Source organism: Castanea sativa, chromosome 6 (genome assembly GCF_040712315.1).
Source record: "Castanea sativa cultivar Marrone di Chiusa Pesio chromosome 6, ASM4071231v1".
NCBI lineage: Eukaryota > Viridiplantae > Streptophyta > Magnoliopsida > Fagales > Fagaceae > Castanea > Castanea sativa.
The window spans coordinates 22,246,732-22,273,614 of NC_134018.1; the positions used below are offsets into that span (position 1 = coordinate 22,246,732).

Consider the following 26,883-nt stretch of genomic DNA (forward strand, 5'->3'; position numbering starts at 1 on the left):
TTGAGGACCAAAACCAAGACTGTACAAGTCAATAAAAAAATTGATTACTGGGGTTCTCAAAGCTCGGAGATTTTGAATCAAATGAAAAAAGAGAATGCCAGCAAAAGCAGAAGAAACAAGAACTCGAAGCCTACTTCATCATTTGAATGTTCAAACGCTTGCATTGGTGATCTTATTATTCTCGAACCGATTCCAAATTTAGATGATTTATTGAAAGATAAACGTCTCTATAGTAATTTCTTTGAAAATATACCAGAATTTGATGGTTGATGTAAGAGATGTGCAATTAAAAGAGATAGTTTCTTGAGAAAAATTAGATAAGAAAAAGTATAGTCCTCCTAAAATAAGAGATGGTTGATGTTCGCCCCCTGATTATAGCATCAGCATTCACAATGTACACAACTGCATCCATCTACAGAACAAAGGGAACCACCACACTTGCGTTCATATTCAAAGAGGGTGTCATGGTTGCTGCTGATTCTCGAGCTAGCATGGGAGGCTATATCTCATCACAGTCTGTAAAGAAAATCATTGAAATCAATCCTTACATGCTTGGCACTATGGCTGGAGGAGCTGCTGCCTGTCACAACACTCACAACCACCACAAAACCCATCACCGCCACACCCACAACCGGCCACAAAACCCATCACCACCTCACCCACAGCTGGCCATGAATTTGTTTCCCCTTTCAACAGGAATACACGTACGAGTAACTTCCAGCCATGGAAGAAAGCCATGGTCCAAAAGAGCTACCAAAAATAATTCAGAAATTGAGGACCAAAACCAAGACTGTACAAGTCAATAAAAAAGTTGATTACTGGGGTTCTCAAAGCTCGGAGATTTTGAATCAAATGAAAAAAGAGAAGGACAGCAAAAGCAGAAGAAACAAGAACTTGAAGCCTACTTCATCATTTGAATGTTCAAACGGTTGCATTGGTGATCTTATTATTCTAGAACCAATTCCAAATTTAGATGATTTATTGAAAGATAAACGTCTCTATAGTAATTTCTTTAAAAATATACCAGAATTTGATGGTTGATGTAAGAGATGTGCAATTAAAAGAGATGGTTTCTTGAGAAAAATTATATAAGAAAAAGTATAGTTCTCCTAAAAATGATCTTCAATTATTCTTTTTTATGAATAATAAGAGATTACTTTTTGAATGATTTTGTGTTAAAAATTGCCTCGGATTTTTATTTTAAGTTTAATTATCTATATGGATTTTCGTGATGTTGAATGCAAGTTCATTCATTTGTTGTGATAGATTTAATTTTATAGTACTTGTGGCAGGGATGGAACCTTAGCGAATAACTTTCAATCTAATGCCAGAGTAAGCTATACGGATTTACGTATAATAGAGAATGGTCAATATATATGTTACTATTTCACCTCATAGTTTGTACGAAGTGTACTCAGAGTTTAATTCAAAGAACTCTACACACCCATGTTAGGAGAAAAAAAAAAAAAACACTTTCAAGGACAATGTAATTGCTTCAATCCTTGTTGAAATAAAATATTGCAATTCTCAAAATTTGACTTGTTTATTATAATTTTCACTTTTTTTTTTTTTCTAAATAGCTTGTTACTATTATTGTTGTCAAAATCTCAATCATGGATCGCCAGACCATGGAATTGAATTAGATAGTCCTAGGATTGTTTATAGAATTGAATCGGTATGTAGAGCCTTGTGAGCTAGATGTTGGGATCGTGATCCTAGTATAATATTTTTAGAAATATATAGTTTTTATTTTTTTTGCTAAAAGAAATATATAGTATTATACATGGTCTAAAAATATAGTATTATATAATTTTTTCAATCAATAAAGATTTAAAATATGAAAAAAAAAATATCATGTTAAATTTATTCAATTAAATGGTTTTTTAACCTACATCATCCTTACTATTGGTTTTATCTTTATATATATATATATATATATATATATATATATATATATATATATATATATATATATATATATATATAATCATTCCGATTCTACCTCTCTTTTTTTGAGAAAAAGATAAGTAAAGTTTTATTGTTGAATAAAGTCCCTTTAGAATACAAAGTACACTTGAATAAGCAATTTCATAGATGGAGAGATTTCCCAAACTTAATGCCAAAATAGTAAATCTTAACTAAAAATTTCTTGTAGTTTCAGTAGTACTGATTTTGGTTACTCAAAGATCGTTTCTCATCTAGTTGAACTTTTTTCTTTTTTTCAAAACCATTGTATTGATGATACCTACTGTATATTTTGTCAGTAATACATTTAATTTGATAATTTGATATCTCTTGTCAATAATACATGTAGGATGAGGCAAGTTAAGTCAAGGCAATGAGAGGTATTTTTCCATTATTAAATGGCGATGGCACTGACACTAGCGTGAGAGAGAGACTGAGAGAGAAGGGAGCGGAGTGACAATGCTCAAAATCTCTCACTTCTCAAACTCTACCGCCACTCGAAACCCATCAGACTCTCAACCCTTGTTCGACGGCAACAAGCTCATAAGCACCATTACCATCTTCAACAACACCAACAATAAGAAGTCATTTGACTACCTCAATGAATTAATGGGCTTTTTTTGCATGTGAGTTTCTTTACTGCTATTGTGTTTGATCTTTAGTTGTTGTGTGCATGTGTGTTTGTGAGTAAGGGACTGATGAAACTAATTGCATCGAGTAAAAAAGCTGACCTTAGTGCGGCTCAACTTCCCCCTCGCACTGGTATTTCTCAATCCCTTTATTTGGGGAGCCGATGAGGAGCAAAAATCCCTCCAAAAATTTATCACAGCATCTAACAAACATATCAAGCCATACAATTTAAAATATTGAAAGAAAAAGAAAAAGGTAAATTATCTTTCAAACCTTATAGTTTAAGGATGTAACAAATTAAATTATGAAGTTTCAAAGAATAACAAATCAAATCATATAGTTTTGAATGTAACAAAATAAACTTTAAAGTTTCATCAAGTTACAAATTGAATAGTTTATCAAAAAGTTATTTATATATATATATATATATATATATATATATATATATATATATATATATATATATAAGTTACAAATTAAATATATGCATTAAGCTTGGAATTTGAAGTGGGTCTAATTTGGTACTTTTGAAACCATAGAATTTAATTTGATATTTTTTTAAAACTATAAATTTTATTTGTTACACTTCAAATATTTTTTTTTATAAAGGCTAAATTACAATTTGCACCTTCTAACTTGACCTAAAATTCAATTCAGTTATCTAACTTCATTTTCGTTCAATTCAATCTTCTAATTTTCAATTTTATTTAATTCAAACCTCTCATTAGTCTCCATAATAAAGCTCCATTAGGGACCCCAAAACAACGACATTTTGATTTTTTCTAAGTTTCTTAAATTAAAAAAATTCCAAAAAACTAATGTAAACACCCTCATTTCACACCCATAACATAATCTTGAAAGGGGGCATAGTGGTCATATATCCAAAATCATAAAAGATATATCATTCAGCAAAATTTTCTTGTAGTTTCAATAGCACTACAGGAAACTCAAGACTCCATGCTATTTTGGCATGGAACTCAAGACTCTTTTAAGAGTCAAGTTTGAAGGGGGGAGCTCGATTGTTGAAGAGTTGGGTTTCAAATGAGGTTATATTTTGATATATATGCGCTTGACAATGGCTTAAAATGCCAACTTTTTTTACTATTCAGCTTATTTTGGCTACTATTCATAGGTCTCATTGTACTATTTTAACTACCTTTTAGCTTTATATACAGTACTTTCAGCAAAAAGTTTTTAATTTCTGCTCCTAAACAAACACAAATCGAAAGAGACCCGCTTGACAATATAAGTTGTCAAAACACATTATTTAACAAAATCAACCCAAATAGACAACCTGCTAGTAGCATCTTAGATCTTCATAGAAAGCAGTACCCAATAACAAACTAAAATTCAACAAATTTGATAAGATAATATTACTAGCTATTACGTTAGAAATCAACCCCTCAAGTTGCAAACCACTTTAACCATGAAAATAGGTATTGAGTTATAAATAACTTGAGATAAACAAGAGGAAAAAAGAATCAGAGGACAGGCTTAATAAACCTTAATTTCATTAGCGCCAAAAAAAAATCTTCCGCCGTCACTGGATGATGAACAGTAAAACTTGACATGTTATAGGTGGTAGCATAATCAATGTAGGCTGTGGAGCTCAATCTAAAAAAAAGTTCCCAGAAGGATAGCAACAATCACAGTTCAAATTTAGTGAGTTATATACAAGCAATAAATCTCTTCTGAATAGTCTAAATGTCTAGTAGAACTATTTAAAGAAATGAAGTTGGATCCTATGCATCTTCAGCGTCGCTCATGCTAGGGCGGGTATCAATATAGAATTCAGTAGCAAAGTCAACTTCATCAACGATCCTCCCTCTGTTTATGAACATGCATAGGATATGCAACATGTAAACACAAAATTCACTAGATGCCAGCAGGAAGAATAGTAATGACTAATGATACATATAAATTTACAGAAGGGGATTAATAAAGGGAAAAAAAAATAAACAAAAAAAAAGAAAGAAAAGAAAGCATGAACGAATATACCTTTCAAGAACAAACTTCCCTTCCTTATACTTCTGACTTCTCTCATGTGCAGCCTCCTGGGTGCAAGAAACAATCGGAAGTCAGCAAAAGTTGTCAAGCTCTATGGCCAAACCTCTCATTCTGGTAATTTAAGAAATATCTGCTAATAGATGTGTGCCACATAGGGAAGGGGAGAGAGAAAGTACATATTTCCAGCCGACAATCTGTCCACAACAGCAACAAAATATGTCTGCCACAGTATGCAAACCGGAAAGCATCAGCCTCTCCTCTAATGCTCCAACTATAAGGTTCACCCTGGATCAAGAACTCAAGACAACTCTATAAACTGAAGTATCAATCTAAAATTGGAATTTCTATAATGTTCCTCAGAAAAAATAATAGAGAGATGGTAAGATTTTTTTTGTACATAATGGATTAAATACAAATTGAAGGTATTTATCGTGAACAAAGTTTTCCTAAACAGGTTTGAATGAATCTCCTTTAACCTATCATGTGGAGATCAAATCACCATCAACTTGTATTTTAATCATGACTCATTTAAGAGATTTAAATAAGTTACATAACTACAAAATAGGTAATGTAACTAAAAGTACACATAGAGAATCATTTGAATTGGCACTTAATGGGTTGGAGAAACTTTACTGTAAACCAGTTTGTAGGAAAGTTGTCCTTTATCTTTGTTTATATCTTTCTCTTCTGAAATAATCAATATACCATAATCTTTTTTTCTAAAAAGATAACTGTTTTATGATACATTAGTTATCTGATTGAAATAAAAAGTGGTTTCCATTTATCAAATATTATATTAGTCTATTTTCGTACAAGCTTAATACAAGAAAATTATTTTTCAATTGGATGAAACAAGAGCAGTAACCTTAATGGAGGTCACTTCTTTATAGTGGGGGTAATTCTAGTTTTCCACCACACCAGGCCCATTATTGATCTTATGCTCTGATTTTATTTGATTTTGGCTTGCCTCTCCCATCAAATTATAAAAAACATTGAACAGAGTTTTCAAGAGTATCATAATTATCTGGCTTGTAAGGGGGCCTAGGAATTCCTACTGTTTTAATTGAGCATTGCAAGGAAGAAAAACAGGAAGTAGTAGAACATGATTTAATTTCATGCCCCTCAATCTAAAAATAAAAATAACTCGGAACCTCTAAGATTGCACCTTTTTTAAACAGACTTCTAAATAAAACAAACATAGATACAAACTCTCCTCCTGTGGAGAAAGTGTTGTATATATAGGTATATACAATGATAAGTTGTAATAATGATGGTTGAGTTTGGAGAATATGGTTTCATAAAGTAAAAATTCTAGTTCTGGAATTTTCTAAGTGAAAATTTGAAAAAATGAATTTTCTGGAATTTTCTAGAATTTTCTGCAGAAATTTCTGGTGGGCTTATGTTCACTTGAAAAATAACTAACTCTCCATACATGCATTTTCATGAAACTTTCACTTGAAAGATAATTAACTCCATAAAAGAGTAAGTTTGAAAGAAACACAAGAAATCCTGTGGTCATTCTCCAGAATTGCTATCTGTAGAACCCAACATCTTGGTTGTATCCTAGGAACAAATTTGTGATAACCCTTTAGCAACAAAAGTGTGGACGGCAAATATTGTCTAAGGAAAATGATATAATGCCTCCAAGTTATCTATTTTCAGTTTGTCTTTTGTGTTAACCTTATTCTTCCATTATTACTTTGTGTAATATCCTCAACAATCTTTAAACAATATTTGACTATAAGACAAGGAGTAAATGATGGTACAACTTTGAAGATGTTGAACCATGGTTTGGTGAAATTGGATCACTTTGATGGAACCAATTTTACACAGTAGAAAGAGCAATTGGCTTGGATTTGAAGAGTTCTTCAAATGATGAATCAATCATAAAGAAGATTCAATGAAATAAGGCTTAAAGAAACAAGTTTCTTTGTTGGCAAGACAAGGTGATGATTCTTTCATATTGTGAATGCATTAAAAGCCATGTTCATAGTTTGAACATTGAAGATACGAATTTCTTGTTCATGGGCAATTTGAATTTCAAATTGATTGATGAGTTTCTTTGTTAGAATATTTGCATGTGTTGCGAATTCATTTGAATTGAGATATAAGAATGAAATTTTACCATGTTTAAATGTTATAAAGTGAAGTAGAAAATCTAAAGAATGGTAATTTAAACTCTTATTTCCTAAGTGATTTTCTAAACTATGTGAAAACATTAAGGAACATGTCAGAAGATCTCACTTTAGATCATTTCAAACCACATTATTGAATTGAAGAGGAAAGTCCAGTTAGAGGTGTATCTAACACCGATTCTAAAGTGAATGTGAACAATGTTAAAATTAGAAGTTCTAGTAAGAACAATAAACACTTGAAAGTGAATAAGAGTGTGAATCATTTTAGAAGAACAACTCTAAGGATCCCAACAATGATAAATAGAATGTCATGTTTTCTTTGTGGAAAGAAAGACCATTACATTTGAGAATGTAAGTTCTTAAAGAATAAGAAGGTTGAAGATGGAAATGCCAATGAAGCAATTGTCATTAAAAACATTATTGCTATGATGAGTGATGTATGTACTAAAGATCACTATATTGCATATGGTTGTAATTACAAATCCTTCTGATTGGTGTTTTGATTCAGGTACACTGTTGCATGTGTGCAACTACAAGGCACAATTCAAAACTTATGAGTCGTCTTCCATAGAACTAGAAGTGCTTGTGGACATCCACAGTAAGGCAAAAGTTCATGGAAAGTGCATTGTTGAAGTGAAATTGAGTTTTGGCAAAAAGTTCTCTTGACCAATGCTATATTTTCATGTACCTAATATCAAGAAAAGCCAATTTGTTATTTAAGAATGGTCTTGTCCAAGAATGGGATATTAGTAGGCAATGGATATACTACTATCTGAGTGTTATTTATCAATATGTTTTGGTTGTGCTCATATTGTTGATTCTTTATTTGTGGCATGCTAGATTGAGACTTTTAAATTTCAAATTCTTGAAATTTATGTCAAAGCATGATATAATTTATATAAGCATGATGATTTGAATTGAATGGTGTATTACTAGAAATGATGAATATTTCTAAATGTATATTATTCTTTGTGAGGAACATGTCATAATACACCAAAGTGCAGTCCCTTATACATTTTAATAAAATAGTTTGCTCAAAAGAGAGAACTCTATTTGATATGGTGAATGCCATAAACTTGAGTGCAATCAACTAAGTTCCTATCTGATCAATGGGAAGAAGTTTTACTTAGTGTATGCTATATGCATAATAGAGTTTCATCTCAAAAGTATTTCATATGTGTTATGAAATGAGAAAGTGACCAAATGCTTATCATTTTAAACTGTGGGGGTGTTTAACCTTTTGTAAATGATAGACCAAAGAGGACTAATTAGTCAAAGAGCTATATAAAGTGTATATGTAGGTTTTGAGTAAATTCAAGGGTATGTAGTTTATTAGACTTAATGTCTAATATAAGATTGAAATCAAAGGATATTGAATTTATTGAGTTTAAATTCAAAGATGATTTCAAGGATACCCCGTACCTACTTAAACACGAAAAATTGACTCTCATGTTAAATATCACATTAAGTGATATTAAAGATTTAAATGTGGTTCACTAAGTGAACAAATGTGGAGTCAAAGTTTGAGAAATAAAAAGAATTTTAATCCAAATTTTATTTTATGTGAAGCTCTTGTTTACCTTGTTAAAGGTAATAAAAGTATAGTCCTAATTAAATACCCATGGTATTCTTTGAGGGAAGTGATCCTAAAGTTTTAGAAAGTTTTTTGCTTCTAAAAAGATGTAGCTTTCTATTATAAAAGCTATTAATGATGAGATAGACTCGATATTATTTAATAATAATTGGGCCTTAATAGATCTACCTCTAGTTTTAAAACCATAAAACCAATTGGTTGTGAGTGGGTATTAGAATAAGATTTAAAATCTTTTGGTCTAAGGTTAATAGTAAAAGGTTTGAAACAAAGGGAAAAAGATAGATTTTTTATATCTATACACTAGTAACTATTTGTGTTATCAGTTTGATATCTTTAAAACCATTCATATAATTTTAAAGAAATTCACTATATTCTATTATTACATTTTGATATATGTAATTATAGTGTGTGTGTGTGTATGTGAATTTTGGAATGGTTAAGAACCCAAATTGTGGGTTTTAGAAACTCAAATTGTGGAATTATGATATCCAAGATGTGCTTGACAAAGGTATTGAGAATTAATATAGAGGGATGTTAAATTCATTGTGATTGAATTCTGCCATGTGTGGTAGTTGTCTTGAGTTTAAACAAGCACATATTGTGATCCTATTTTGAAAGTACCTCTTTGTGAAATAAAGAGAGTACAAGTGAGTTTATTAGTTGAACATTCAAGGATCAATAATGAAATATTGGATTGTGTCTCCACATATAATTTGAGTATGCATCATATAGATGTGAAGTGACTTTCTTAAAAAGTGATCTTGATAAGGAAGTTTGCTTGAAGACCTATGGGTTTGTATTTCCTTAATTAAATGAAAGTCTTTTATGAATGAGAATCAAGTAAAGAAATATAGTGGAGATGTGCACTATATTAATCTCATTTTGAGATTTATGTTATCTTATTTTGTTGAAATTTGAGTAATCTCATTGTGTTAAGATTAGTGTGGAGAACTTGCTTCTTAGATTTTAATATTTTTAAAGAGGCAAAGACACTTTGATTCCAATATTAAATAAAAAGATTACTAGAAGGTTAGATGTGTATTAAGTACATACTACGTATCATGTATGGAACTAAACTAGACATTGCCTTCACAGTATGTAAACTTTCATAGTTTCTAAAACTTGAGGTTGATCACTAGAAAGTACAATTGTGATGAATATCTATTATATAGAATATTCAAGTTTAATTTTATTATTGATGTGAGTGATAATATCTATGTCTAATTAGATAATCACTTCATGTGGGGGTGTTATGTGTAATCATTAAAGAAATAAGGTGTATTTCTTACTCTACTATAGAATTAAATTAAGAACATTGATTATAATGATAACGGGCAAGAAAAGAAAATGGCTAAGGTTTTGATAAAGTGTCATGGCCACGACCATAGTGAGCTATTCCTTGTACTGTAATTGTGAAACCACAATGCATATGGTATGCATGAGTTGTATACAATGTGAAGTTAGACTTAAAAGTCTTAGACAAGAATACATAAGGCAAGTCTAGTGTGGTTGGACTAGTCCACTTCCTACGTAATTCTATATATAAAATAGGTCCTTTACCGAAGTGTGTCTCGAGACTTGGTAAGGATAACATCCATTGGAATGGGACTAAAACCCTTCTTTTAAGAGAATCACCAATAATGGGAACCCAACCTTGAACTGATTATATCTAAGAGGTTTAAAGGGTAACAACAAGCTATTGATACGTGGTTAGTAAGAGCACTTATTTTGTGTCTCATTCAGGATGGATTAGTGCAGACTGTTACGATGTAATTGAGGATGAGTTTTACACTCTTTATGAAATTCATAAATCATAAATGTTTGTACAATAGGGACATAAGAAGGAATTTCACCTTTGTGAACATAGGAGTGGTGCCGCTTTTAGCAAGAGTAAAAGGGTTTTCTCTTATACATGTTCACTAAACCAGGTAGAGCACAAGGCCATAATAGTGCTAACAACTTGGATTTGTAAATGTGTTGTGGATGTTCTCGTGTGTGTGTTGTTTCCAATTTCAACACATAAGATTTTTGGTTTAAGCACCAAGCCACCGTTAACTCTGTTAATTTCTTGAGAAATTACACTAAAATGAGGTTTAAGTAGAAAGACATCTTCCATTATGCATGATAGGATATCAGTCAAGCGAGACATATATTCTTACAACCTAGTGGGGGATTGTTGTATATATAGGTATATACAAAGATAGGTTGTAATAATGATGGTTGAGTTTGGAGAATATGGTTTCATAAAGTGAAAATTCAAGTTCTGGAATTTTCTAAGTGAAAATTTGAAAATCTAAATTTTCTGGAATTTTCTGCAGAAATTTCTGGTTAACTATTTAGCAACATTGAAGAGGTTTCAATCTTTGTTAACCGTTTTATATAAAAATAACTAACTCTCCATACGTGCCTTTTCATGAAACATAACCCTATGGGTATAAATAGATGCTTATGTTCACTTGAAAAATAATTAACTTCACAAAAGAGTAAGTTTGAGAGAAACACAAGAAATCTTGTGGTCATTCTCCAAAATTGATATCTGTAGAACCCAACATCTTGATTGTATCCTAAGGACAAATTTGCGATAACCCTTTAGCAACAAAAGTGTGGGGGGGCAAATATTGTCTAAAGAAAATGATATAGTGCCTCCAAGTTATCTATTTTCTGTTTGTCTTTTGTGCTAACTTTATTCTTCCATTATTATTTTGTGTAATATCCCCAACAGAAAGTCTGGCTATAAAGGCTTCAGTTATTTATCTGATTTAATATATATATATATATATATATATATATAGTTTTGATCATGTCATATTTTATAAATAATTTTTTGTTTATTGGTGAGTTATGCATTCACCCAATGACTTTTAAGTTTTAAACCTAACACAAAACAAAAATATTATTGCCATCACTACATCTATAATAATATAACATATCATCAAACACTATTAGGCACTCATTTTTCTTAATCCATTCAATCTAGCAAACAAAGTCTAAAAATTGAAACTCCTAAAAAGAAAAAGGTTTAGAAATGAATATGCAGGGCTGGTTATTGCATCCTGCTCCAGAGCATAAGAGCATCAATATGGAGCCACTTCCTACATACTAAATAACCAAGGAAACTATTCAACCAAAAAAAAAAAAAAACCGAAAGGATACAAAGCACTGGTCAAACAATGTGAGTTACGTGAACAGAACATGTTTCTGTTTTCAAGGCTGGGCCATCAGTCCCACACACTGACTGTAATAAGAGAACAGTCTGCCATATCAGTTAGATAATAAATTAATTTCCACAAGGTGCAAAAAACTCTTAGATGAAATGATCATGCATTGGAAGGCAAACGTTAAAATTTAATATTTAAAGCTACTCTTCCATATCATTTACAGGGACTAAATTCTACAAAAGAGGAGGAGAACAAATCACATGAGGAAGACCGACTGAATATGGAGATAAGAAAAATGGAAGGGAAAAGGTAAAACACCAATAAGAAAAAGGTATTTACACTCTAGCAAATACCTGCATTGAACTGCAAGAAGCATATGGATTAAAACAGCTAGTTGACGAATCCTAACCCTATCAAGCTTCACTTCCATATTTTCACGTGATAGTCATTCAGTCCAATGAACTTTATTAAAGTTGAAACAAATACTGACAAATGGAAGTAATATGTGAGGCCCAAGCCAGATTCAAACAGAACTAGAATATTATTGAACCTAGTTTCAACAATTTTTTACAAAATTGTTACATAACTGCAGTTGTTTGGTAAATTTTTAGGTCAATCCAAGGTAAGAACTAAAAATTGCGAGCTTGAAAATATACAGATTGGTTAGCACTACTCACCCATTGAAGGGTCATAACATCTTGAGATTCCTACAAATATACATTGTTTTTTTAAGTAAGACAAACATTTAGACTTACAATATGTTTGGGAGTTCATAAAGAAAATAATGTAAAGGAATGAATAAATTAAGAGGGACAGGAATAGAATAGAAAGCATTAGGTTGTCCTCTTCGTATGTCTAGGAGGAGCTTAAAAATAAAAGAATCAAAAGGGGGACACAAAAACAACAACTCTTTGAATTTCTATAAAGGAAACGCTAGTAGAAGAATGGAATGGAAAATTGAAACCATCCAAACAGGAGAAAATGGGGTCCCCCGCCATTCCTTTCCACCTTAAACAGTTCATACAAACTAACTGAGGGAGAGAGGTATCCTAGGCATCCTTTCATGTTTTGAAGAGGTATGCCTTAAACCAATGAACTCTGCCTCAAATGGCATTTCCTTCTCCCACAAGAATGAATGGAGAGAAAAAATTTTGGTTTAAAACCCACTAGGTGAAAGTGTAACTTATCAATAATTTTTTTTTTAATGTATGCCTTTAATCTCTAAAATGATAATGATGGTAATTCGTTTGTAATGACTAAGAAGTTCAAAGAACCCGTGTCATTAGAAAGATATGCTTCCCACTGAATGAAACAAAATCAATTTTGTATTGCTACATATTATGGACAGTGCAACAGCCAGTATATGTGCCCATTTATTTTGAGAGGATGAATACTAAATCATAAATTGAATAAAGAAACAGTAATTGGTAATACTTGAATGACAAAGGAACTCACGCATTATTGAAGAGGTATGCTTTTCCCCGTCGACAATGAAAAGCCTAACCAAATAGAGGTAAAAATGAGAAAATTTAACGTCCTGCAAAGCATTCCAAATACAAATACTGCATGTGTGACATTGAACTGAGAAGAATCAATACTTAAGAAATGGATGATTCAATTCAAAAGGATTAGGTGCATTGTAAATTGTTCGCCTTTCAATTAATAATTAATTCAACCAAATAAGTTCACATAAAAAATGCAACCCCAGAAAAAGTGAAATATAGGAGAGAAAATAATCCCCAAAAAATAAGAAACCAAAACTGACAATACAACCCATCCAGAAAAGCAAAAGCAGACCTGATTGCCAACATTTCTTTGACTGCAATTTTCCCTTATTTAATAAAAATTATAAACGTGATAACAGTTCAACATAGACTATTATTAATCTGGTTAATAATAATCCTAAAAAATTTCCTATCAAAACATGAAAAAATCTTCCAATTGTTGAAATAAATGTCATTTTTATGCATTCGGCTCTATCAAGTCACATGAGCTACTTGGCTATATGATCCGCATTCAATGTAACCCAGCCTAGGCCTTCATGTTCTAGGTTACATTGTGTGAAATGACAGAGTCTAAGAGGGCAAGTGTGGGCCCAATAGGTTGGTGATGCACTATCACCTCAATGAACCCGAAGTCACTAGATAAATTCCTTTAAATTTTTCACTTGAGAAAGCACACAGAGCATCATCATTGACACTCACCAAGCTCAAACATAGCCTTAGCCTGTGTTCTGAGCAACAACAAAAGTGTACTCTATCAAATGCCACTCTCAAACGGGTTGGGGGTGCACAGTCACATTAATGATCCTAGACTTAAACACTATGTTAAGGCCCTTCATATACTTGGCCCCCTTGAGAACGATATAGAAGATTCAATGATGACAGAGTGACTCCTGACTAGATTGCACTGCTGAAGTGTTTGTCACAATTACAAAGTTCTTACTTAAGAAGAGAACATTTAATTCATATATAATGTAATCAGTCTCAACACAATCAAGCAAAGGAACCAAAAAGAGTTCTCAATAAAAAGAAAATATTATTGATTCTTTTTTTTTAATAATCATTTTTTTTTTTTGATAATTTTAATAATCATCTTATTGATTCTTGAACAATGCACACACTTTGCTACACCCTTACACTTCACTAGTGGAGAAGATGGCCCCTCTATGTTGAAAACATGAAAGGCAAAATAGACTAAAAGTCTTCCACCTATACTAAAGACAAATGAACCACCTAGCCAACTTTTTCTTACGCTAGATACCCACACAAGACAAGCTCCTTGTAAAATAAAGTCCAGACAGCAACTCCTTTTGCTAGCCTACCAACGTGACTTGAATTGTCAAGAGAGGAAGAAAAATGCTTGACAATACTCTTTCCCCTATTGGAAAACATGGAAAGAAAAAATCACATGTAAACATCAAATACAAGCAACAATATTTAATATGGTTGGCCATGCAAAATACACTTCAATTAGGTTCTCTGACCTAAGGCTAGAGTTGGTGATGACTCTTACAAGTTACAGCTCCTTGATTACTTAAATCAAAGAAAGCCTCCAAAACAATATAAATTTGACAACTTGATTATGAAATCATTAGTACAAAACTACTTGTCTATTTCGGATGTCAAATTATTGATTCAGAGAAAAAATATCCATTTCCCATGATCATAATCAATACCCATGATAAGAAAAAAGAAAAGAATGATTCTTTACTCTCATAAAACTCCCAATCACTAGTACAAACCCACATCACACATAATTCCAGGATCGATTTACAAGCAACCTACACAAGCTATTCCCATGTTCTATGATAATTAATTGCCGGAATTAACAACATAATATAATAAAAATGGTGAAAATGAAAAGAAAGAGAATTAGAAAGTACCCGAGAGACAAGATCTTCAGCAAGAGCCAAGTGGGTCTTGCAGAATTTGCATCTGTATGACCTTCCCTCCAGCTCCACCACAAATATCCTTCCCATCTATATCACCTCCCTGCTTGCTTTCTTTTACTGGATACCCACTTCACCAAATTGCAAAAAATCAAAACTTTTTTTAAGAGATATCTGAAACTACTGGATTAGAACTAAGATGAAAAATAGTGTGACTGTGCAGTGGCCATACGCGTGTTAGCCAGTTGCTAAAGCTAGGCCCGCTATATAAATTTACGGTCATGTGTCATCACTGTCATCTGTATGTGCGCACACGTGTGTTTCTGTGTTTTTTATTTTGTCTTTTTTTCCATGTACTTTTCAATTTTCATTAGGCTCAAACTCCATACCTATCTTGTAGTAGTTAAGTTGGACCAAAGTTTTTATACAGCCCAATGTTCTACGAGTCCATTAGATAAGGCTGAAGAAATACTTCACTTATGTATCCAAATTGGGCCGATAGGATTTGAAGCTTTCAGTCAGCAAAATTATGAGTGTTTATATCAATATCAAAATAATCAAATTGATCAAATTTTATTCATCCTTGTTCTTTCCGGAGAACCGTTTCATTCGTCTGATAACAAACAATTTTATTATTAAAATATCATTATAAAAAATAGGTTAAAATGTAAAACCCACCATCTAAGATTTGTTTCTCAAAAACAAAAACAAAAAAAAAGTTTTTTCAAGATTCACTTTAATTTTCTAATTTTACTTTCGTTTATTTTAGTTCTCTAATTTCAAATTAATTCAATTAAGATCATTCCATCTAAAAAATTTTGAAAAAAAACAATCTGAAAAGTATTTGTTAATCATTAATTGAATTTTTTAATTTAAAAAATTTGAAGAAAATTTGAAAAAATTAAAAAAAAAATTAACCACAACATATAAAAAAAAGTCAATGAAAAAGCTTTAATTAAATAAAATTGAAAGTTAAAGAACTGAAATGAACAAAAGCAAAGTTAAAGGACTGAAATAAATTTTAGTAAAACATAAAAAGTGAGCTTTGTATTTTAGAATAGAGGTATATATGAAAAGAACCTATTAATAATGGAAACATTTAAGGACAAGACAAGTTTAGTCTGTTTGGGATTGTTGTAGGAAGTATATAATTTCTTTTTCTTTTTTGGCCAATTATTGTTTTTCACTTTTGGATGAAGAATTTCCACACAATTTTAGTACTTTACACTAGATGTGGGATTTGATTTTGGTGGCTGTGTTGTGTTTGGTTATTAAGGGTATGTTTATTTGGAGATGAAATAAGGTAGATGGAAAATTTTGAAAAGAAAATGGGAAAGAAAACTTTTTTAAAATGTATTTAGTTGGGTGGAAAGGAAAATGAGAAAGAAAACTTTTTTAAATAGTAGGGTTCAGGTGTTTTCTCCCCAAATCCATCAAAAAGTTCTCCCTAAAATAGAGAGAAAATTGATGGGGAGGAATCAGCTTCCAAAAATACCCCTCACGTTAGACTTCACCTCCAACGTGTTGGTTTTTTTTTCTCTTTGATTTTTTTCTTTCTCTACGCACTAACATACTTGGCTTCTTCTTTTTTCTTTCTTCTCTTTCTTTGATTTTATCTGAATGTGTTAGCTTTCTTCTTCTTCTTCTTCTGTTTTTTTTTTTTTTTTTTTTAGTGCTCATATGTTTATTTTCTCATTAAATTTGGTTGGTTTTTGCTTTTGTTCATTTTTTTTGTTTTTTTTAGAAAGCAGTTTTGGGTTAATCTTTCATGCTTTTTTTATTTTAATGAAGTGTCCATCTATACACAATTTTTTAAAGTATAATGTGTTTTTTTTTTTAATAGGGACATAATGGTAAATTTATAAAAACTTTATTTTCAATCAAACAAAAAAAATTTTCATCCCTTCACTTTTCCACCCTCCCAACTAAATACAAATGAAGGAAATTAAAATATTTTCTATCATCTCACTTTTCCATCCTCTCTCCATTTTTTATCCTCCCATTTTTTCATCCTTCCAACCAAATGGACCCTAAAAGTTAAAGAAAATTAAAAATAAATAAATAAACTAAAATTGAGGGATGCAGAGGTTATAGAAGGCAAGGAGTTGAAAATTTGAAAATAAAAAATCAAGTGTTGATATATGTAATTGTTGGATCTACAAAAATAAGGGAGTAAATAAATTTTTTGGTTATCAAGAAAATTAAGGAATGATTGAAAGCAAAAATAAAAATTTTGGTTAAAGAAGAAATAAACTTTTTTTTAAAATGCTAACATGACTCCTTTAGTATTTATCAAATAAGTTTTTTTTTTATATACAAGATAGAATTCTACTCTAGCATAATCTAAGTATATATGTGTGTGAAGCTCCCTCCTGGAGACTTGAACCCCGGCCCTTGCCCCCCACACCCCATAAGCACTTATACTTGTGGAGTCATCGCACCAAGGGTGTGCGGTGGTATTTATCAAATAAGTTAGATGTGCCAGTAATGCAATATGTTAGCTACGTCAACTTCTTCCATTAATGATATGACAGTAGGAGTCAAAAGGATAACGATTTCAAAACTTAAAAATCAAAATGATTGAAATGTGCTTTTCAAAATAAACTCAAGTTTCAAATCGTCCAGCTCTCAAGAGATTGATATCAAGAACTTTGCTGTCTCAGCCTAGCCCACAATACTTCTCGGCTAAGGCAGCAAGCTTAGTGGCATCCCCCTCAAATGTGCTTTTAAAAGCAAACTTTGATGGTGTTGTGTTCAAATCATAAGGTAATGCAAATTTGGGGGTAGTTATACACAACAATGAAGGGCTAGTTATGATTGCATTGTCTTAGCAAGTCTCTCTTCCTCACTCCATATAAGAACTGGAAGCATTTTGTAGGCTTGCAACTATTAGAGCCCTGGAATTCTTTTTAGAAATTGGTTTTGTTATCAAATAATTGTTGAGGGTGATTCCAAAACAATTATCAAAGCTCTTTATGCCAATGAAGACTCCTTTGCGCACTTTGGCCACTTAATCCAAGATGCTAAGTGTATGATCCTAATGTCCTACATTGGTTAAGTGTAAGCTTAATTATGTGTTTAAAAGCTCTTGGGCACCCTCTCCTTGCAAGCCAGTTTTCAAGGGTGAGTTCTACTCATGGGTTTGTAACATTTGGTATCAGAGCCAACCATCACCCCAATTAATCGAGTGTAGCTCATTGAGTATGCGATCAAATGAGTTGCAGTTTTGTGGTCGGATCCCGAAAGGGCGACCTAGAGGCTGGATTAAAATTACTGATAGTTGAGTGGAGCCACCAAAAAGAGAAAAGGCTACCAACAGGTTAGTGTCGCTAGAGTGAGCCGTTGTGGACGTTGACTGCAGAGCGTGATAGTATGTTATGATCCTAGTGTTTCACATTGGTTAAGTGTAAGCTCAACCATGTGTTTATAAGCTCTTGGGCACCCTCCCCTTGCAAGCCGGTTTTCAACAATGAGTTCTACCCATGGGTTTGTAACACTAAGTTCATGTTTGCTTCTTTTAGATCCATCAACTTCACTCATGTCTGTCGTCAAGGAAACTATGTTGTTTACACCCTTGCTAAGCGAGCTATCTCTAATCCCAACTTGTTAGAATGGATAGATCAATATCCTTCAAACGTTGTTATTGTAGTACACAAGTTGATTTGGCTAACTCTAATCTATAAAGATCTTGATTCTTCTTCTGAAAAAAGATAATATGTGGACCAAATTGAAAATCACCCCTGAATATAGGAATTAAGGATGAAGCTTGTATCCAGTTCGCAATTGCACTTAGACACAAGTCATATTCAAGAACTAAAAAGTTTCTTTATTTTTTACTTTTTTTGCTCTTTTTTTGTATTATTATTATTAAGGAACTATTTTAGACTATGGGATGATTTTACTTTACTATGTTTTGGGTCTTACTTTCTTTTTTTGGTACTAAGCTAATTTGAATTTTTTTTTTTTTGGTGGGGGGAGGGGGGAGAATATATTAAAGACTCAAATACATGCATAATGAAAGCAAATTTAACCCACACAGTTGGTGCCCTGATGGAAAACGACTCGGGCTTCCATACACATTGCATGGGTCTGAGCATGCCCATCCACACTTTATGCATGCCCTATCCATTTGCACCCTGAGGCGAGTTGAGTGCTGTTATGGTAATGCCCAAATAGCGTAGCCACACGAGTCCCCCCAACTCTTTTTTTTTTTTTTTTTACAAAAAAAAAAAAAAAAACAAATTTAAGGGAAAAATTATATTTTTTGGACTTTGTTGCATACATTTCTTATCAAAATAATTTTCAAATTTCATTCATATAATATATATTATAGTTTAAAAGGCAATATAAAAGAGTAAGTACATTTAATATACAAAGAGTAAGACAAAATTTATGAAAGACTTTGTCAAATTAAGTACATTCAATAACTAACTCTCAAAAAAAAAGTACATTCAATAACTTTGTCAAATTAAGGTCCTATACTCCGCTAGTAGCTACTAACTTGTTTACAAGTTACAACTAACAAGACAAAATTTACCTACACACTTGGTTGTAGTTAATGTCTATAATTTTCATTAAAAAAAAAAAAATCACATGGCTACATATTTTGAAGGACAGAACCAAGGACAAACCTAGAATTCTAAGCTAGCTAGGACCAAAGTATAAAGAAAAAAGAAAAAAGAAAAAAAAAAAAAAAAACTCCAAAAAGGCATCCATATAGTATTAAAAATTATAAATACTCAAAATCGTTGTTTCTAAATACATTAAGATGTAATCATTTACCAATAAAGACAAACAAAAACAAAATAATGTCTATTTAATACTAGGCTAGCTAGGGTTTTTTCTTTTTGTTGAAGTTAGAGCATTCTCATTGGTAGTGTTATAAAATTTAGCTTTTAACACCTCAAAAAGTTACTTTATTTATTTTACCACATCACTTTAGAATATATCAAATATCAAATGTTTTTTTTTTAATAATTTCATTTAAAATAATACAAGCAATTCATTAAATAATAAAGGAAGTGAGAGAATTTGAGTTTTTTAATTAAAGAAAGTGATATAATCTTAATAAAATACTGTATTTTATTTTTAACAACTTGCTACGGCTAACTGGTATTTATACCAGTTTACTGTAGTTGCAAAAAATTTAGCTTTAGCTTCTCCAATAACACATGATTTTTTGGTTCTTTGGTGGTAAAATAGTTTTTTTTTTTTTGGCTAAAATACAGTCACCATTGTTAATATTTTTATAATTTTTGTTAAGTTTTTTGGTTGATTAGTTGCTATTTGGGTGAGACTAGTTAAGTTTATTGTGGAGAAAGGGAACCTACGGTTTTGGAATGAGGCCTAACTACAAAAAAAAAAAATAATAATAATAAATAAATAAATAAATAAATACTATAACTTAAAAAAAAAAAACATTAGACTGGGGGGCCCGGGGCCCCACTTAGGTCTGTCCCTAGACAAAACTTATGTATAGTATCTTAGGTGTTATTTCTTAGATTCTCTTTTTAAGATTCTATTATGTAGTTACTTAACCAAAAAATACACTTCCATCTCATAAAAAAAAAGCTACATAGTCAAATCTTAAGAGAAGAACCTAAGAAATAGTACCTAAGTATTGTATCTAAGTCTTGTCCTATTATGAAAATTTAATTATTAGATTGCATGTTTTTTATAATCTTAACACATTTCAAATTTCGTAACAATTGGATATTCTTTACTATTTGATCTATAAATTTATTTTTTATGCATAATTTTAGACCATAAAAACCTAAAATTTAAATATTTGATTAATGACATAGTGATCATTTGGAAATTTTGCAAGCATAGAGTATGTAGGAAGAAAATATAATTCAATGGTAAATTTGTCAAAATTCATATTCAATAAAAAAAATATTATAAATACAGTTGTAGTTTGGTTGCAGCCAAACTTTGTCCCAGTAGGAAGATTACATGTATATTTGTCATGTGCACATGACTCACTTAAAATAATGGTATATAATTACTTAAGTATAGTTTTGTAAGTGAACACATGTAATTATTGATTAAAAAAAAAGGTAAAAAATTATACATAAATTGAACATATGAAAATTTTAAATTAAAAGAAGCATAGTTTAAATATATATTAAATTATAGAAGAAAATGGTAGCCCATATCTAGAATATACAAATCCACCAAACAGAAAGAAGCCTTTTCACACCACAGCAAATCAACAGAGGGAGGGGTGTTGGGTCACTTGATGGTCCAACAATACACGGCCTTAAAAGGGCTGTCATACTCATACACAGCAAAGTAAAAAAAGTAACAACATTCCAATCAGCCGCCCAAAACCACACAACAAAAATAAATAAATTTTCTTTTTTTCTTTTTTGGCATCAAAACAAGCCCTTTTCTCTCTCGCTTTCTAAATTCATAGGACCCCACACGTGGCGCGCAACCACGCAACTACTCAACCCAATCGGGTCCCACCAATCATGTATCTGACCCATTCTTCCATATCCCACCCACCCAGGGCCAGCAAGCAAGCACATAATCCTCGCCTACGCGCCCGCACACCACAAATGCCTTTTTTAAAGAGCTTTTTAAAACTTTTTTTTAAAAAAACTTAAACTTAACCGTCTGTGTCAACTTCAAAATACACGTCACCACCGCACCCGTCACCGCCTCTTCCTTCCTTTCTTTCTTTCAACGCGGTCCGTACACAGCGTCCCACGTGAATCACTCCACGTGGACTTCCCTCATTGGTCCCACGTCCATTTCATAGTACAACCACCACGAGGGAGGGAGCGACATGAAAAAATCTCCCGAGTCACGGACACGGATTCCAGATGACTGGGTCCCACCCCAAATGCGGCCGCCGCGCCTCCACCTACGATGTCTGTTCACACGTGGACCACTCCTGTCTCTTCCAATCAATTCTCCCTCTCTTTCTTTTTCTTTTAAATAATAAATGTATAAAAAAGATAAAAGATAAAAATATATATTAATGGTGGGGGAATTGGTCTCAACTTTTTCAACATCACCCCCCCAAAACGTCTTTTGTATCTTCTCTCACTTTTGTTTTCCCTACTTTTTTTTTTTTTTTTAAGATACGAATCATGATTTTTAAAATATTAATTAACTTAAAGCGATGCTCACAGCAATTTACTTAACTATTAAGGCGGCGGATGTTGCCGGCGGCTTATTATTTTAATGATTATTAAAACTATCAAATCTGTAATGCTAACTATTTTTAATTATATGATCCATACAATCCTGTTGCGAACATTTGAATCTGATGATGAAAATTAGTATGTTCAGATCATTGAAGCTTTGGGTAAGTACTCGAATGACTTTGGATACTTACATTAATATATTTATTATTCAATTCAATTAGAGAGCATTTTTAACAATAATCTAAAATTTTCCCAATTTTCTTTTGGGTAAGGAATTAATAGTTAATACAATCTTTTTTGAATTCAATAGTGAAATGGGAGATTCCATACAAATTTTTTGGTATCTCGGTTTGGTTGAAGGGTCTTCCTTCATTTTTTAATGTTGTGTTAGTTATTGATTGTAATTCTGTAACTATGATATTTGATAAAGTCTATAACTTTCACCCAAAAAAAAAAAAAAGATATTTGAACACAAAAATATGCTAGTTTTTTTTTTTTTTTTTTTTTTGAGATAAAAAAAAATGCTAGTTGAACTATAATACTTTTAGCAATTTAATTCAAATTTGGACAAATACAACATAATGATCTATATTATTCTTTTTTAGGTTATCCTGAAATAAATCATTCTTAAAAAAAAAATTAACTAGGAATTTAATTTCCTATATTATTCTTCTCTCAAAAATGTTCTTATATCATTCTTAGCTTTTTAAAAGACAAAAAAGATTTTTAGAGCATTCACAACAACGCACCTCCAAAACACAAAACCTACTCTTGCATTATTGACGGTGGTTGCTACGCAGCACCGCCAGACACAATGAATTCCTTATGCTAGAACTGCTAGAGAATTGGGAACCCCTGGACAATTTATTTGCTGCGCAACTTTGTGCGACGATGGACTCCCTATTTAGTCTTCCTAGTGGAGACCAAAGCAAAATAAAAACGTATGAAAAAAATAAAATTCAACCTGGGCTTTTCCAATAGCCTAATAGTTCCCAGTCAAGGAAAAAGTGGGGGTCTTGCTCTATCTGGTAAAAAGAAGTCAAGCTCGAAATTAAATCCTACTCCCAACACCACATTGATGCTACCATCACAGAACAGGGAAGTAACTTCACCTGGAGATTCACAGGGTTCTACAACCACCCAGAATCTCATCTAAGAAAAGAATCTTGGCAACTCCTCTCCTATTTAAACAACCAATTTTCTTTGCCTTGGTTTTGTTGTAGTGATTTTAATGAAATAATTTCCTTGTCTGAAAAATCAAGTGGCCCCTAAAGAACTCAGTGTCAAATGGAAGGCTTTCGAGACGCGGTAAATAATTGCGGTTTTCAAGACCTCGGTTTCTCGGGGCCCCAGTTTACCTGGTGCAACATGCGTGAAGGCAGTGACCGAGTTTACCTTTGGCTGGACCGGGCTTTTGCAAATTCAGTTTGGTTTTGCAAATTCAGTAACTACTGATTCCACCATGTTGCTGATTCTACCTCTGATCATTGCATCTTGAGAATCACCGACTCAAGGGCCCCACCCCCACCTCGGAAGCGTCATTTTCATTTTGAAGCTCTGTGGGCCAAACATGACGACTGCCATGGCATTGTGGAGGTAGCCTGGAACAATGGTAGGCTCACCAACACTCCGGAATTATCCAATTGGAGTAAAGAGGTCATCGAAAATATCCCAAGGAGGTCATCGGAAAAGAGGAAATTGTTGCACACCCTCACATCACAAGACCGGGATGGCTCTCACAGTGCAGAAAATCAATGAGCTGAGAAAAGATCTAAATGAACTCCTGGACAGTGAGGAGACATAATGGCACCAAAGAAGCAAAATCCACTTGTACAAAGTGGCCGATAGAAATACTAAGTTTTTCCACACTAGAGCTTCAGAGAGAAGAATGAAAAACACCATTATGGGACTGTGGAATGAGGAAGGCACTTGGTGTGCTAACAGAGACAATATTGCTACCACAGCGTTGGATTATTTCACAACGATTTACACCTCAAGCGCCCCAAGTAGAATCGAGGATATCACCAACACTATCCCCCCTTAGGTTTTAGATGATATGAATGTTGAGCTCACCAAAAATTTTACCAGTGAGGAAGTTTTGAGAGCCCTTCATCAAATCCACCCCACCAAATCCCCCACCCTTGACGATATGTTTGCCATCTTCTTTCATAAATACTAGAGTATAATGGGTAGAGATATCACTAATATGGTCTTGAATGTGCTAAACTTGAATATGTCCATGGCAGAAATCAATAAGACCAACATATCTCTAATCCCAAAATCAAAACACCCTACTAGAATGACAGAGTTTCACCCCATTAGTTTATGCAACATTGTTTACAAGCTCATTTCTAAGGTCCTTGCAAACCGACTAAAAGCAGTCCTCCCTCTAGTGATAGCAGAAAATCAAAGTGCCTTCACAACAGATAGACTTATAACCGATAATGTCCTTGTTGCATTTGAGCTCATGCATCACCTGAATCACAAATCAGAGGGAAAAGATAGCTTTATGTCCATCAAGCTGGATATGAGCAAGGCTTTTGATAGAGTTGAGTGGGGCTTCATCAAGACAGTCATGGAAAAATTGGGCTTCAATAGCAAATGGGTCTCTTTCATTATGCAATGCATTTCAACTGTCTCGTATTCAGTCATCATCAAGCCTATGGCTGTATCACCCCCACTAAGGGCCTTCGACAAGGTGACCCACTCTCCTCGAGGCTCTTTCTTCTTTGTGCTGAAGGTCTTTCGGCACTTATCCACCAAGCAGCAAGAAATCAAGCTCTTAATGGAGTCTCCATCTGTAGGGGCTGCCCACCTATCACACAGCTTTTCTTTGCAGACGACAGCCTTCTATTCTGCAAGGCTAATGCCCTGGAGTGCAATGAGCTTATGCGCATCCTCAGTGTTTATGAAACTGCATCGGGCCAAAAAATTAATCTCGATAAGTCTTCAGTCTTCTTCAGCCCAAACACCCCCTGCCACTAAGGATGAGATTCTCAACATCCTTGGTCCGATGCAAGACTCTAGGCACAAGAAGTGCCTTGGTCTCCCTCTTTGATCGGGAAATCAAAAACTCAAGTCTTTGTTGAAATCAAGGAAAGGGTGAGTAAGAAACTAGCGGGGTGGAAGGAGAAACTACTTTCCATAGGTGGTAGAGAAGTTCTTATCAAAGCAGTAGCACAAGCAGTGCTCACGTACACCATGAGTTGCTTTTAACTCCTCAAAACTTTATGTGATGATTTGGAAAGAATGATGAGGAATTTTTGGTGGGGCCAAAGAAACCAAGAATAAAAAATTGCTTGGGTTAGTTGGAAGAAGATGTGTAAGTCAAAATTATATGGTGGCATGGACTTCCAGAACCTCTAAGCCTTCAACCTAGCTTTATTAGCAAAACAAGGGTGGCGAATCCTCACAAATCCTAACTCCTTAGTTACTCGAGTCTATAAAGCTAAAGATTTTCCCTGTGATGATATTTTGAACTCAAAGATCGGTAGTAATCCTAGTTATGCTTGGAGAAGCATACATAATAGCTTGAGGGTTCTTAAAGAAGGTACTAGGTAGAGGGTGGGAAACGGCAAGAGAATTCACATTTAGGAAGGTAGGTGGCTCCAAACGCCATCCACTTACATGGTGATTTCGCCTCAAATAGTTCTTGACAACTTCCCAATGGTCTCATCACTCATAGACGAGGATACAAAATGGTGGAAAACTAACTTTGTTAGATCTATCTTTCTGCCTTTTGAAGCTGAATCCATTCTCAAGATTCCTATTAGCTATAGCATCCGTGAAGATCAACTCATCTGGTTGGGTAATAAAAACGGCTCTTTCACCGTGAAAAGTGCCTACTATATTGCAATGAGAGTGGTCAAAAGTAATGAAAATGGTGGAAGCACAGCTGAGCACAATCAATCCTTTTTCTGGAAAAGATTTTGGCAACTCAATGTTCCCCCAAAAGTTTGAATATTTGCGTGGCGAACTTGCAGGAATGGCCTCTCAACAATGCTCAATCTTCGGTGTAGAGGCCTAAACTCCCCTGGTTTTTGCCCGCTCTGTGACAAGGAAATGGAATCTCTCCAACATGCCCTTCTTCATTGCAACCATGCCAAGCATACTTGGGCTTTTTGGCTTGACTGCCCAGTGGACTTGTCAATCACTGGCGCAGACATTGTGGACCTTGTTGCCCAGCTTATCCGACTTAGCAAGCTCAGGGAATTGGATCTATTCTTCATGGTTGTGTGGTCAATCTAGGGAAACAGAAATCAAGCTATCCATAATGACTCAGCAATCCCGCCATCCCAGGTTTGGGAAACAGCATCCAGAGCCTTGCTTGATTACAATGCTTCTCGACTCAACACTCTCCCAACCCATCCGCCTGCTTGTCCCCTTTGGGCTGCACCACCTCCAGGTTTTCATAAGATCAACGTCGATGGTGCAACAGATGAGGGAGAAGGCCACTCTTGCATAGGAGTTATCATCAGAGACTCCTCGGGTGCCACCATTGGTGCTCTTAGCAAGGTCCTTCCCTCTTGCCTCCCTGCTGAAATTACTGAAGCCTATGCACTGCATTAGGGGGTACTTTTTGCTTTGGAGTTGCAAGTCGATCTTGCCATTTTTGAGTCCGAAGCTCCGTCCATCATTCTTGCCTTATCTTCAGGTGAGGCTGGTGGCGAGCTAGGCCATATCCTTGAGGACATTAGGGTGCTGTCAAGCACTCTTAGTCAATGCTTCTTCCACCACTTGAAAAGGGATGGCAACAGAGCAGCACACACCTTGGCAAAAGAAGCAAAAATTTCGGGCCAAACCAAAATTTGGAAAGGAACTTCTCCCCCTTGTATTCTGCAAATCC

At 33.5% G+C, this 26,883-nt stretch overlaps 2 protein-coding genes across 2 annotated transcripts; one reads left to right on the forward strand and one right to left on the reverse strand.

The window, feature by feature from the left end:
- Positions 1 to 4,089: 4,089 nt before the first annotated feature.
- Positions 4,090 to 15,177, reverse strand: LOC142639264 (protein yippee-like At5g53940). Its single transcript, XM_075813428.1, has 5 exons — positions 14,875 to 15,177; positions 12,945 to 12,988; positions 4,779 to 4,887; positions 4,594 to 4,649; positions 4,090 to 4,422 (listed from the first exon to the last, which is right to left on the reverse strand). The coding sequence occupies exons 1-5, from the start codon at positions 14,968 to 14,970 to the stop codon at positions 4,338 to 4,340; spliced, it is 390 nt and encodes a 129-aa protein (XP_075669543.1). The 5' UTR covers positions 14,971 to 15,177; the 3' UTR covers positions 4,090 to 4,337.
- A 10,487-nt stretch (positions 15,178 to 25,664) lies between these two features.
- On the forward strand, positions 25,665 to 26,606 carry LOC142639655 (uncharacterized). Its single transcript, XM_075813805.1, has 2 exons — positions 25,665 to 25,991; positions 26,286 to 26,606. The coding sequence occupies exons 1-2, from the start codon at positions 25,665 to 25,667 to the stop codon at positions 26,604 to 26,606; spliced, it is 648 nt and encodes a 215-aa protein (XP_075669920.1).
- Positions 26,607 to 26,883: the final 277 nt, after the last annotated feature.

What these genes read in the sequence shown, in the direction of transcription:
- LOC142639264 (XM_075813428.1), bottom strand. Translation starts at nt 14,970, where the DNA reads ATGGGAAGGATATTTGTGGTGGAGCTGGAGGGAAGGTCATACAGATGC. An exon ending in AGATTGTCGGCTGGAAATAT is followed by an intron (nt 4,650 to 4,778) that starts GTACTTTCTCTC and finishes TCTTGCACCCAG; the next exon opens with GAGGCTGCACATGAGAGAAG. An exon ending in GGGAAGTTTGTTCTTGAAAG is followed by an intron (nt 4,423 to 4,593) that starts GTATATTCGTTC and finishes GTTCATAAACAG; the next exon opens with AGGGAGGATCGTTGATGAAG.
- LOC142639655 (XM_075813805.1), top strand. Translation starts at nt 25,665, where the DNA reads ATGGTGATTTCGCCTCAAATAGTTCTTGACAACTTCCCAATGGTCTCA. An exon ending in AACTCAATGTTCCCCCAAAA is followed by an intron (nt 25,992 to 26,285) that starts GTTTGAATATTT and finishes TGGTCAATCTAG; the next exon opens with GGAAACAGAAATCAAGCTAT.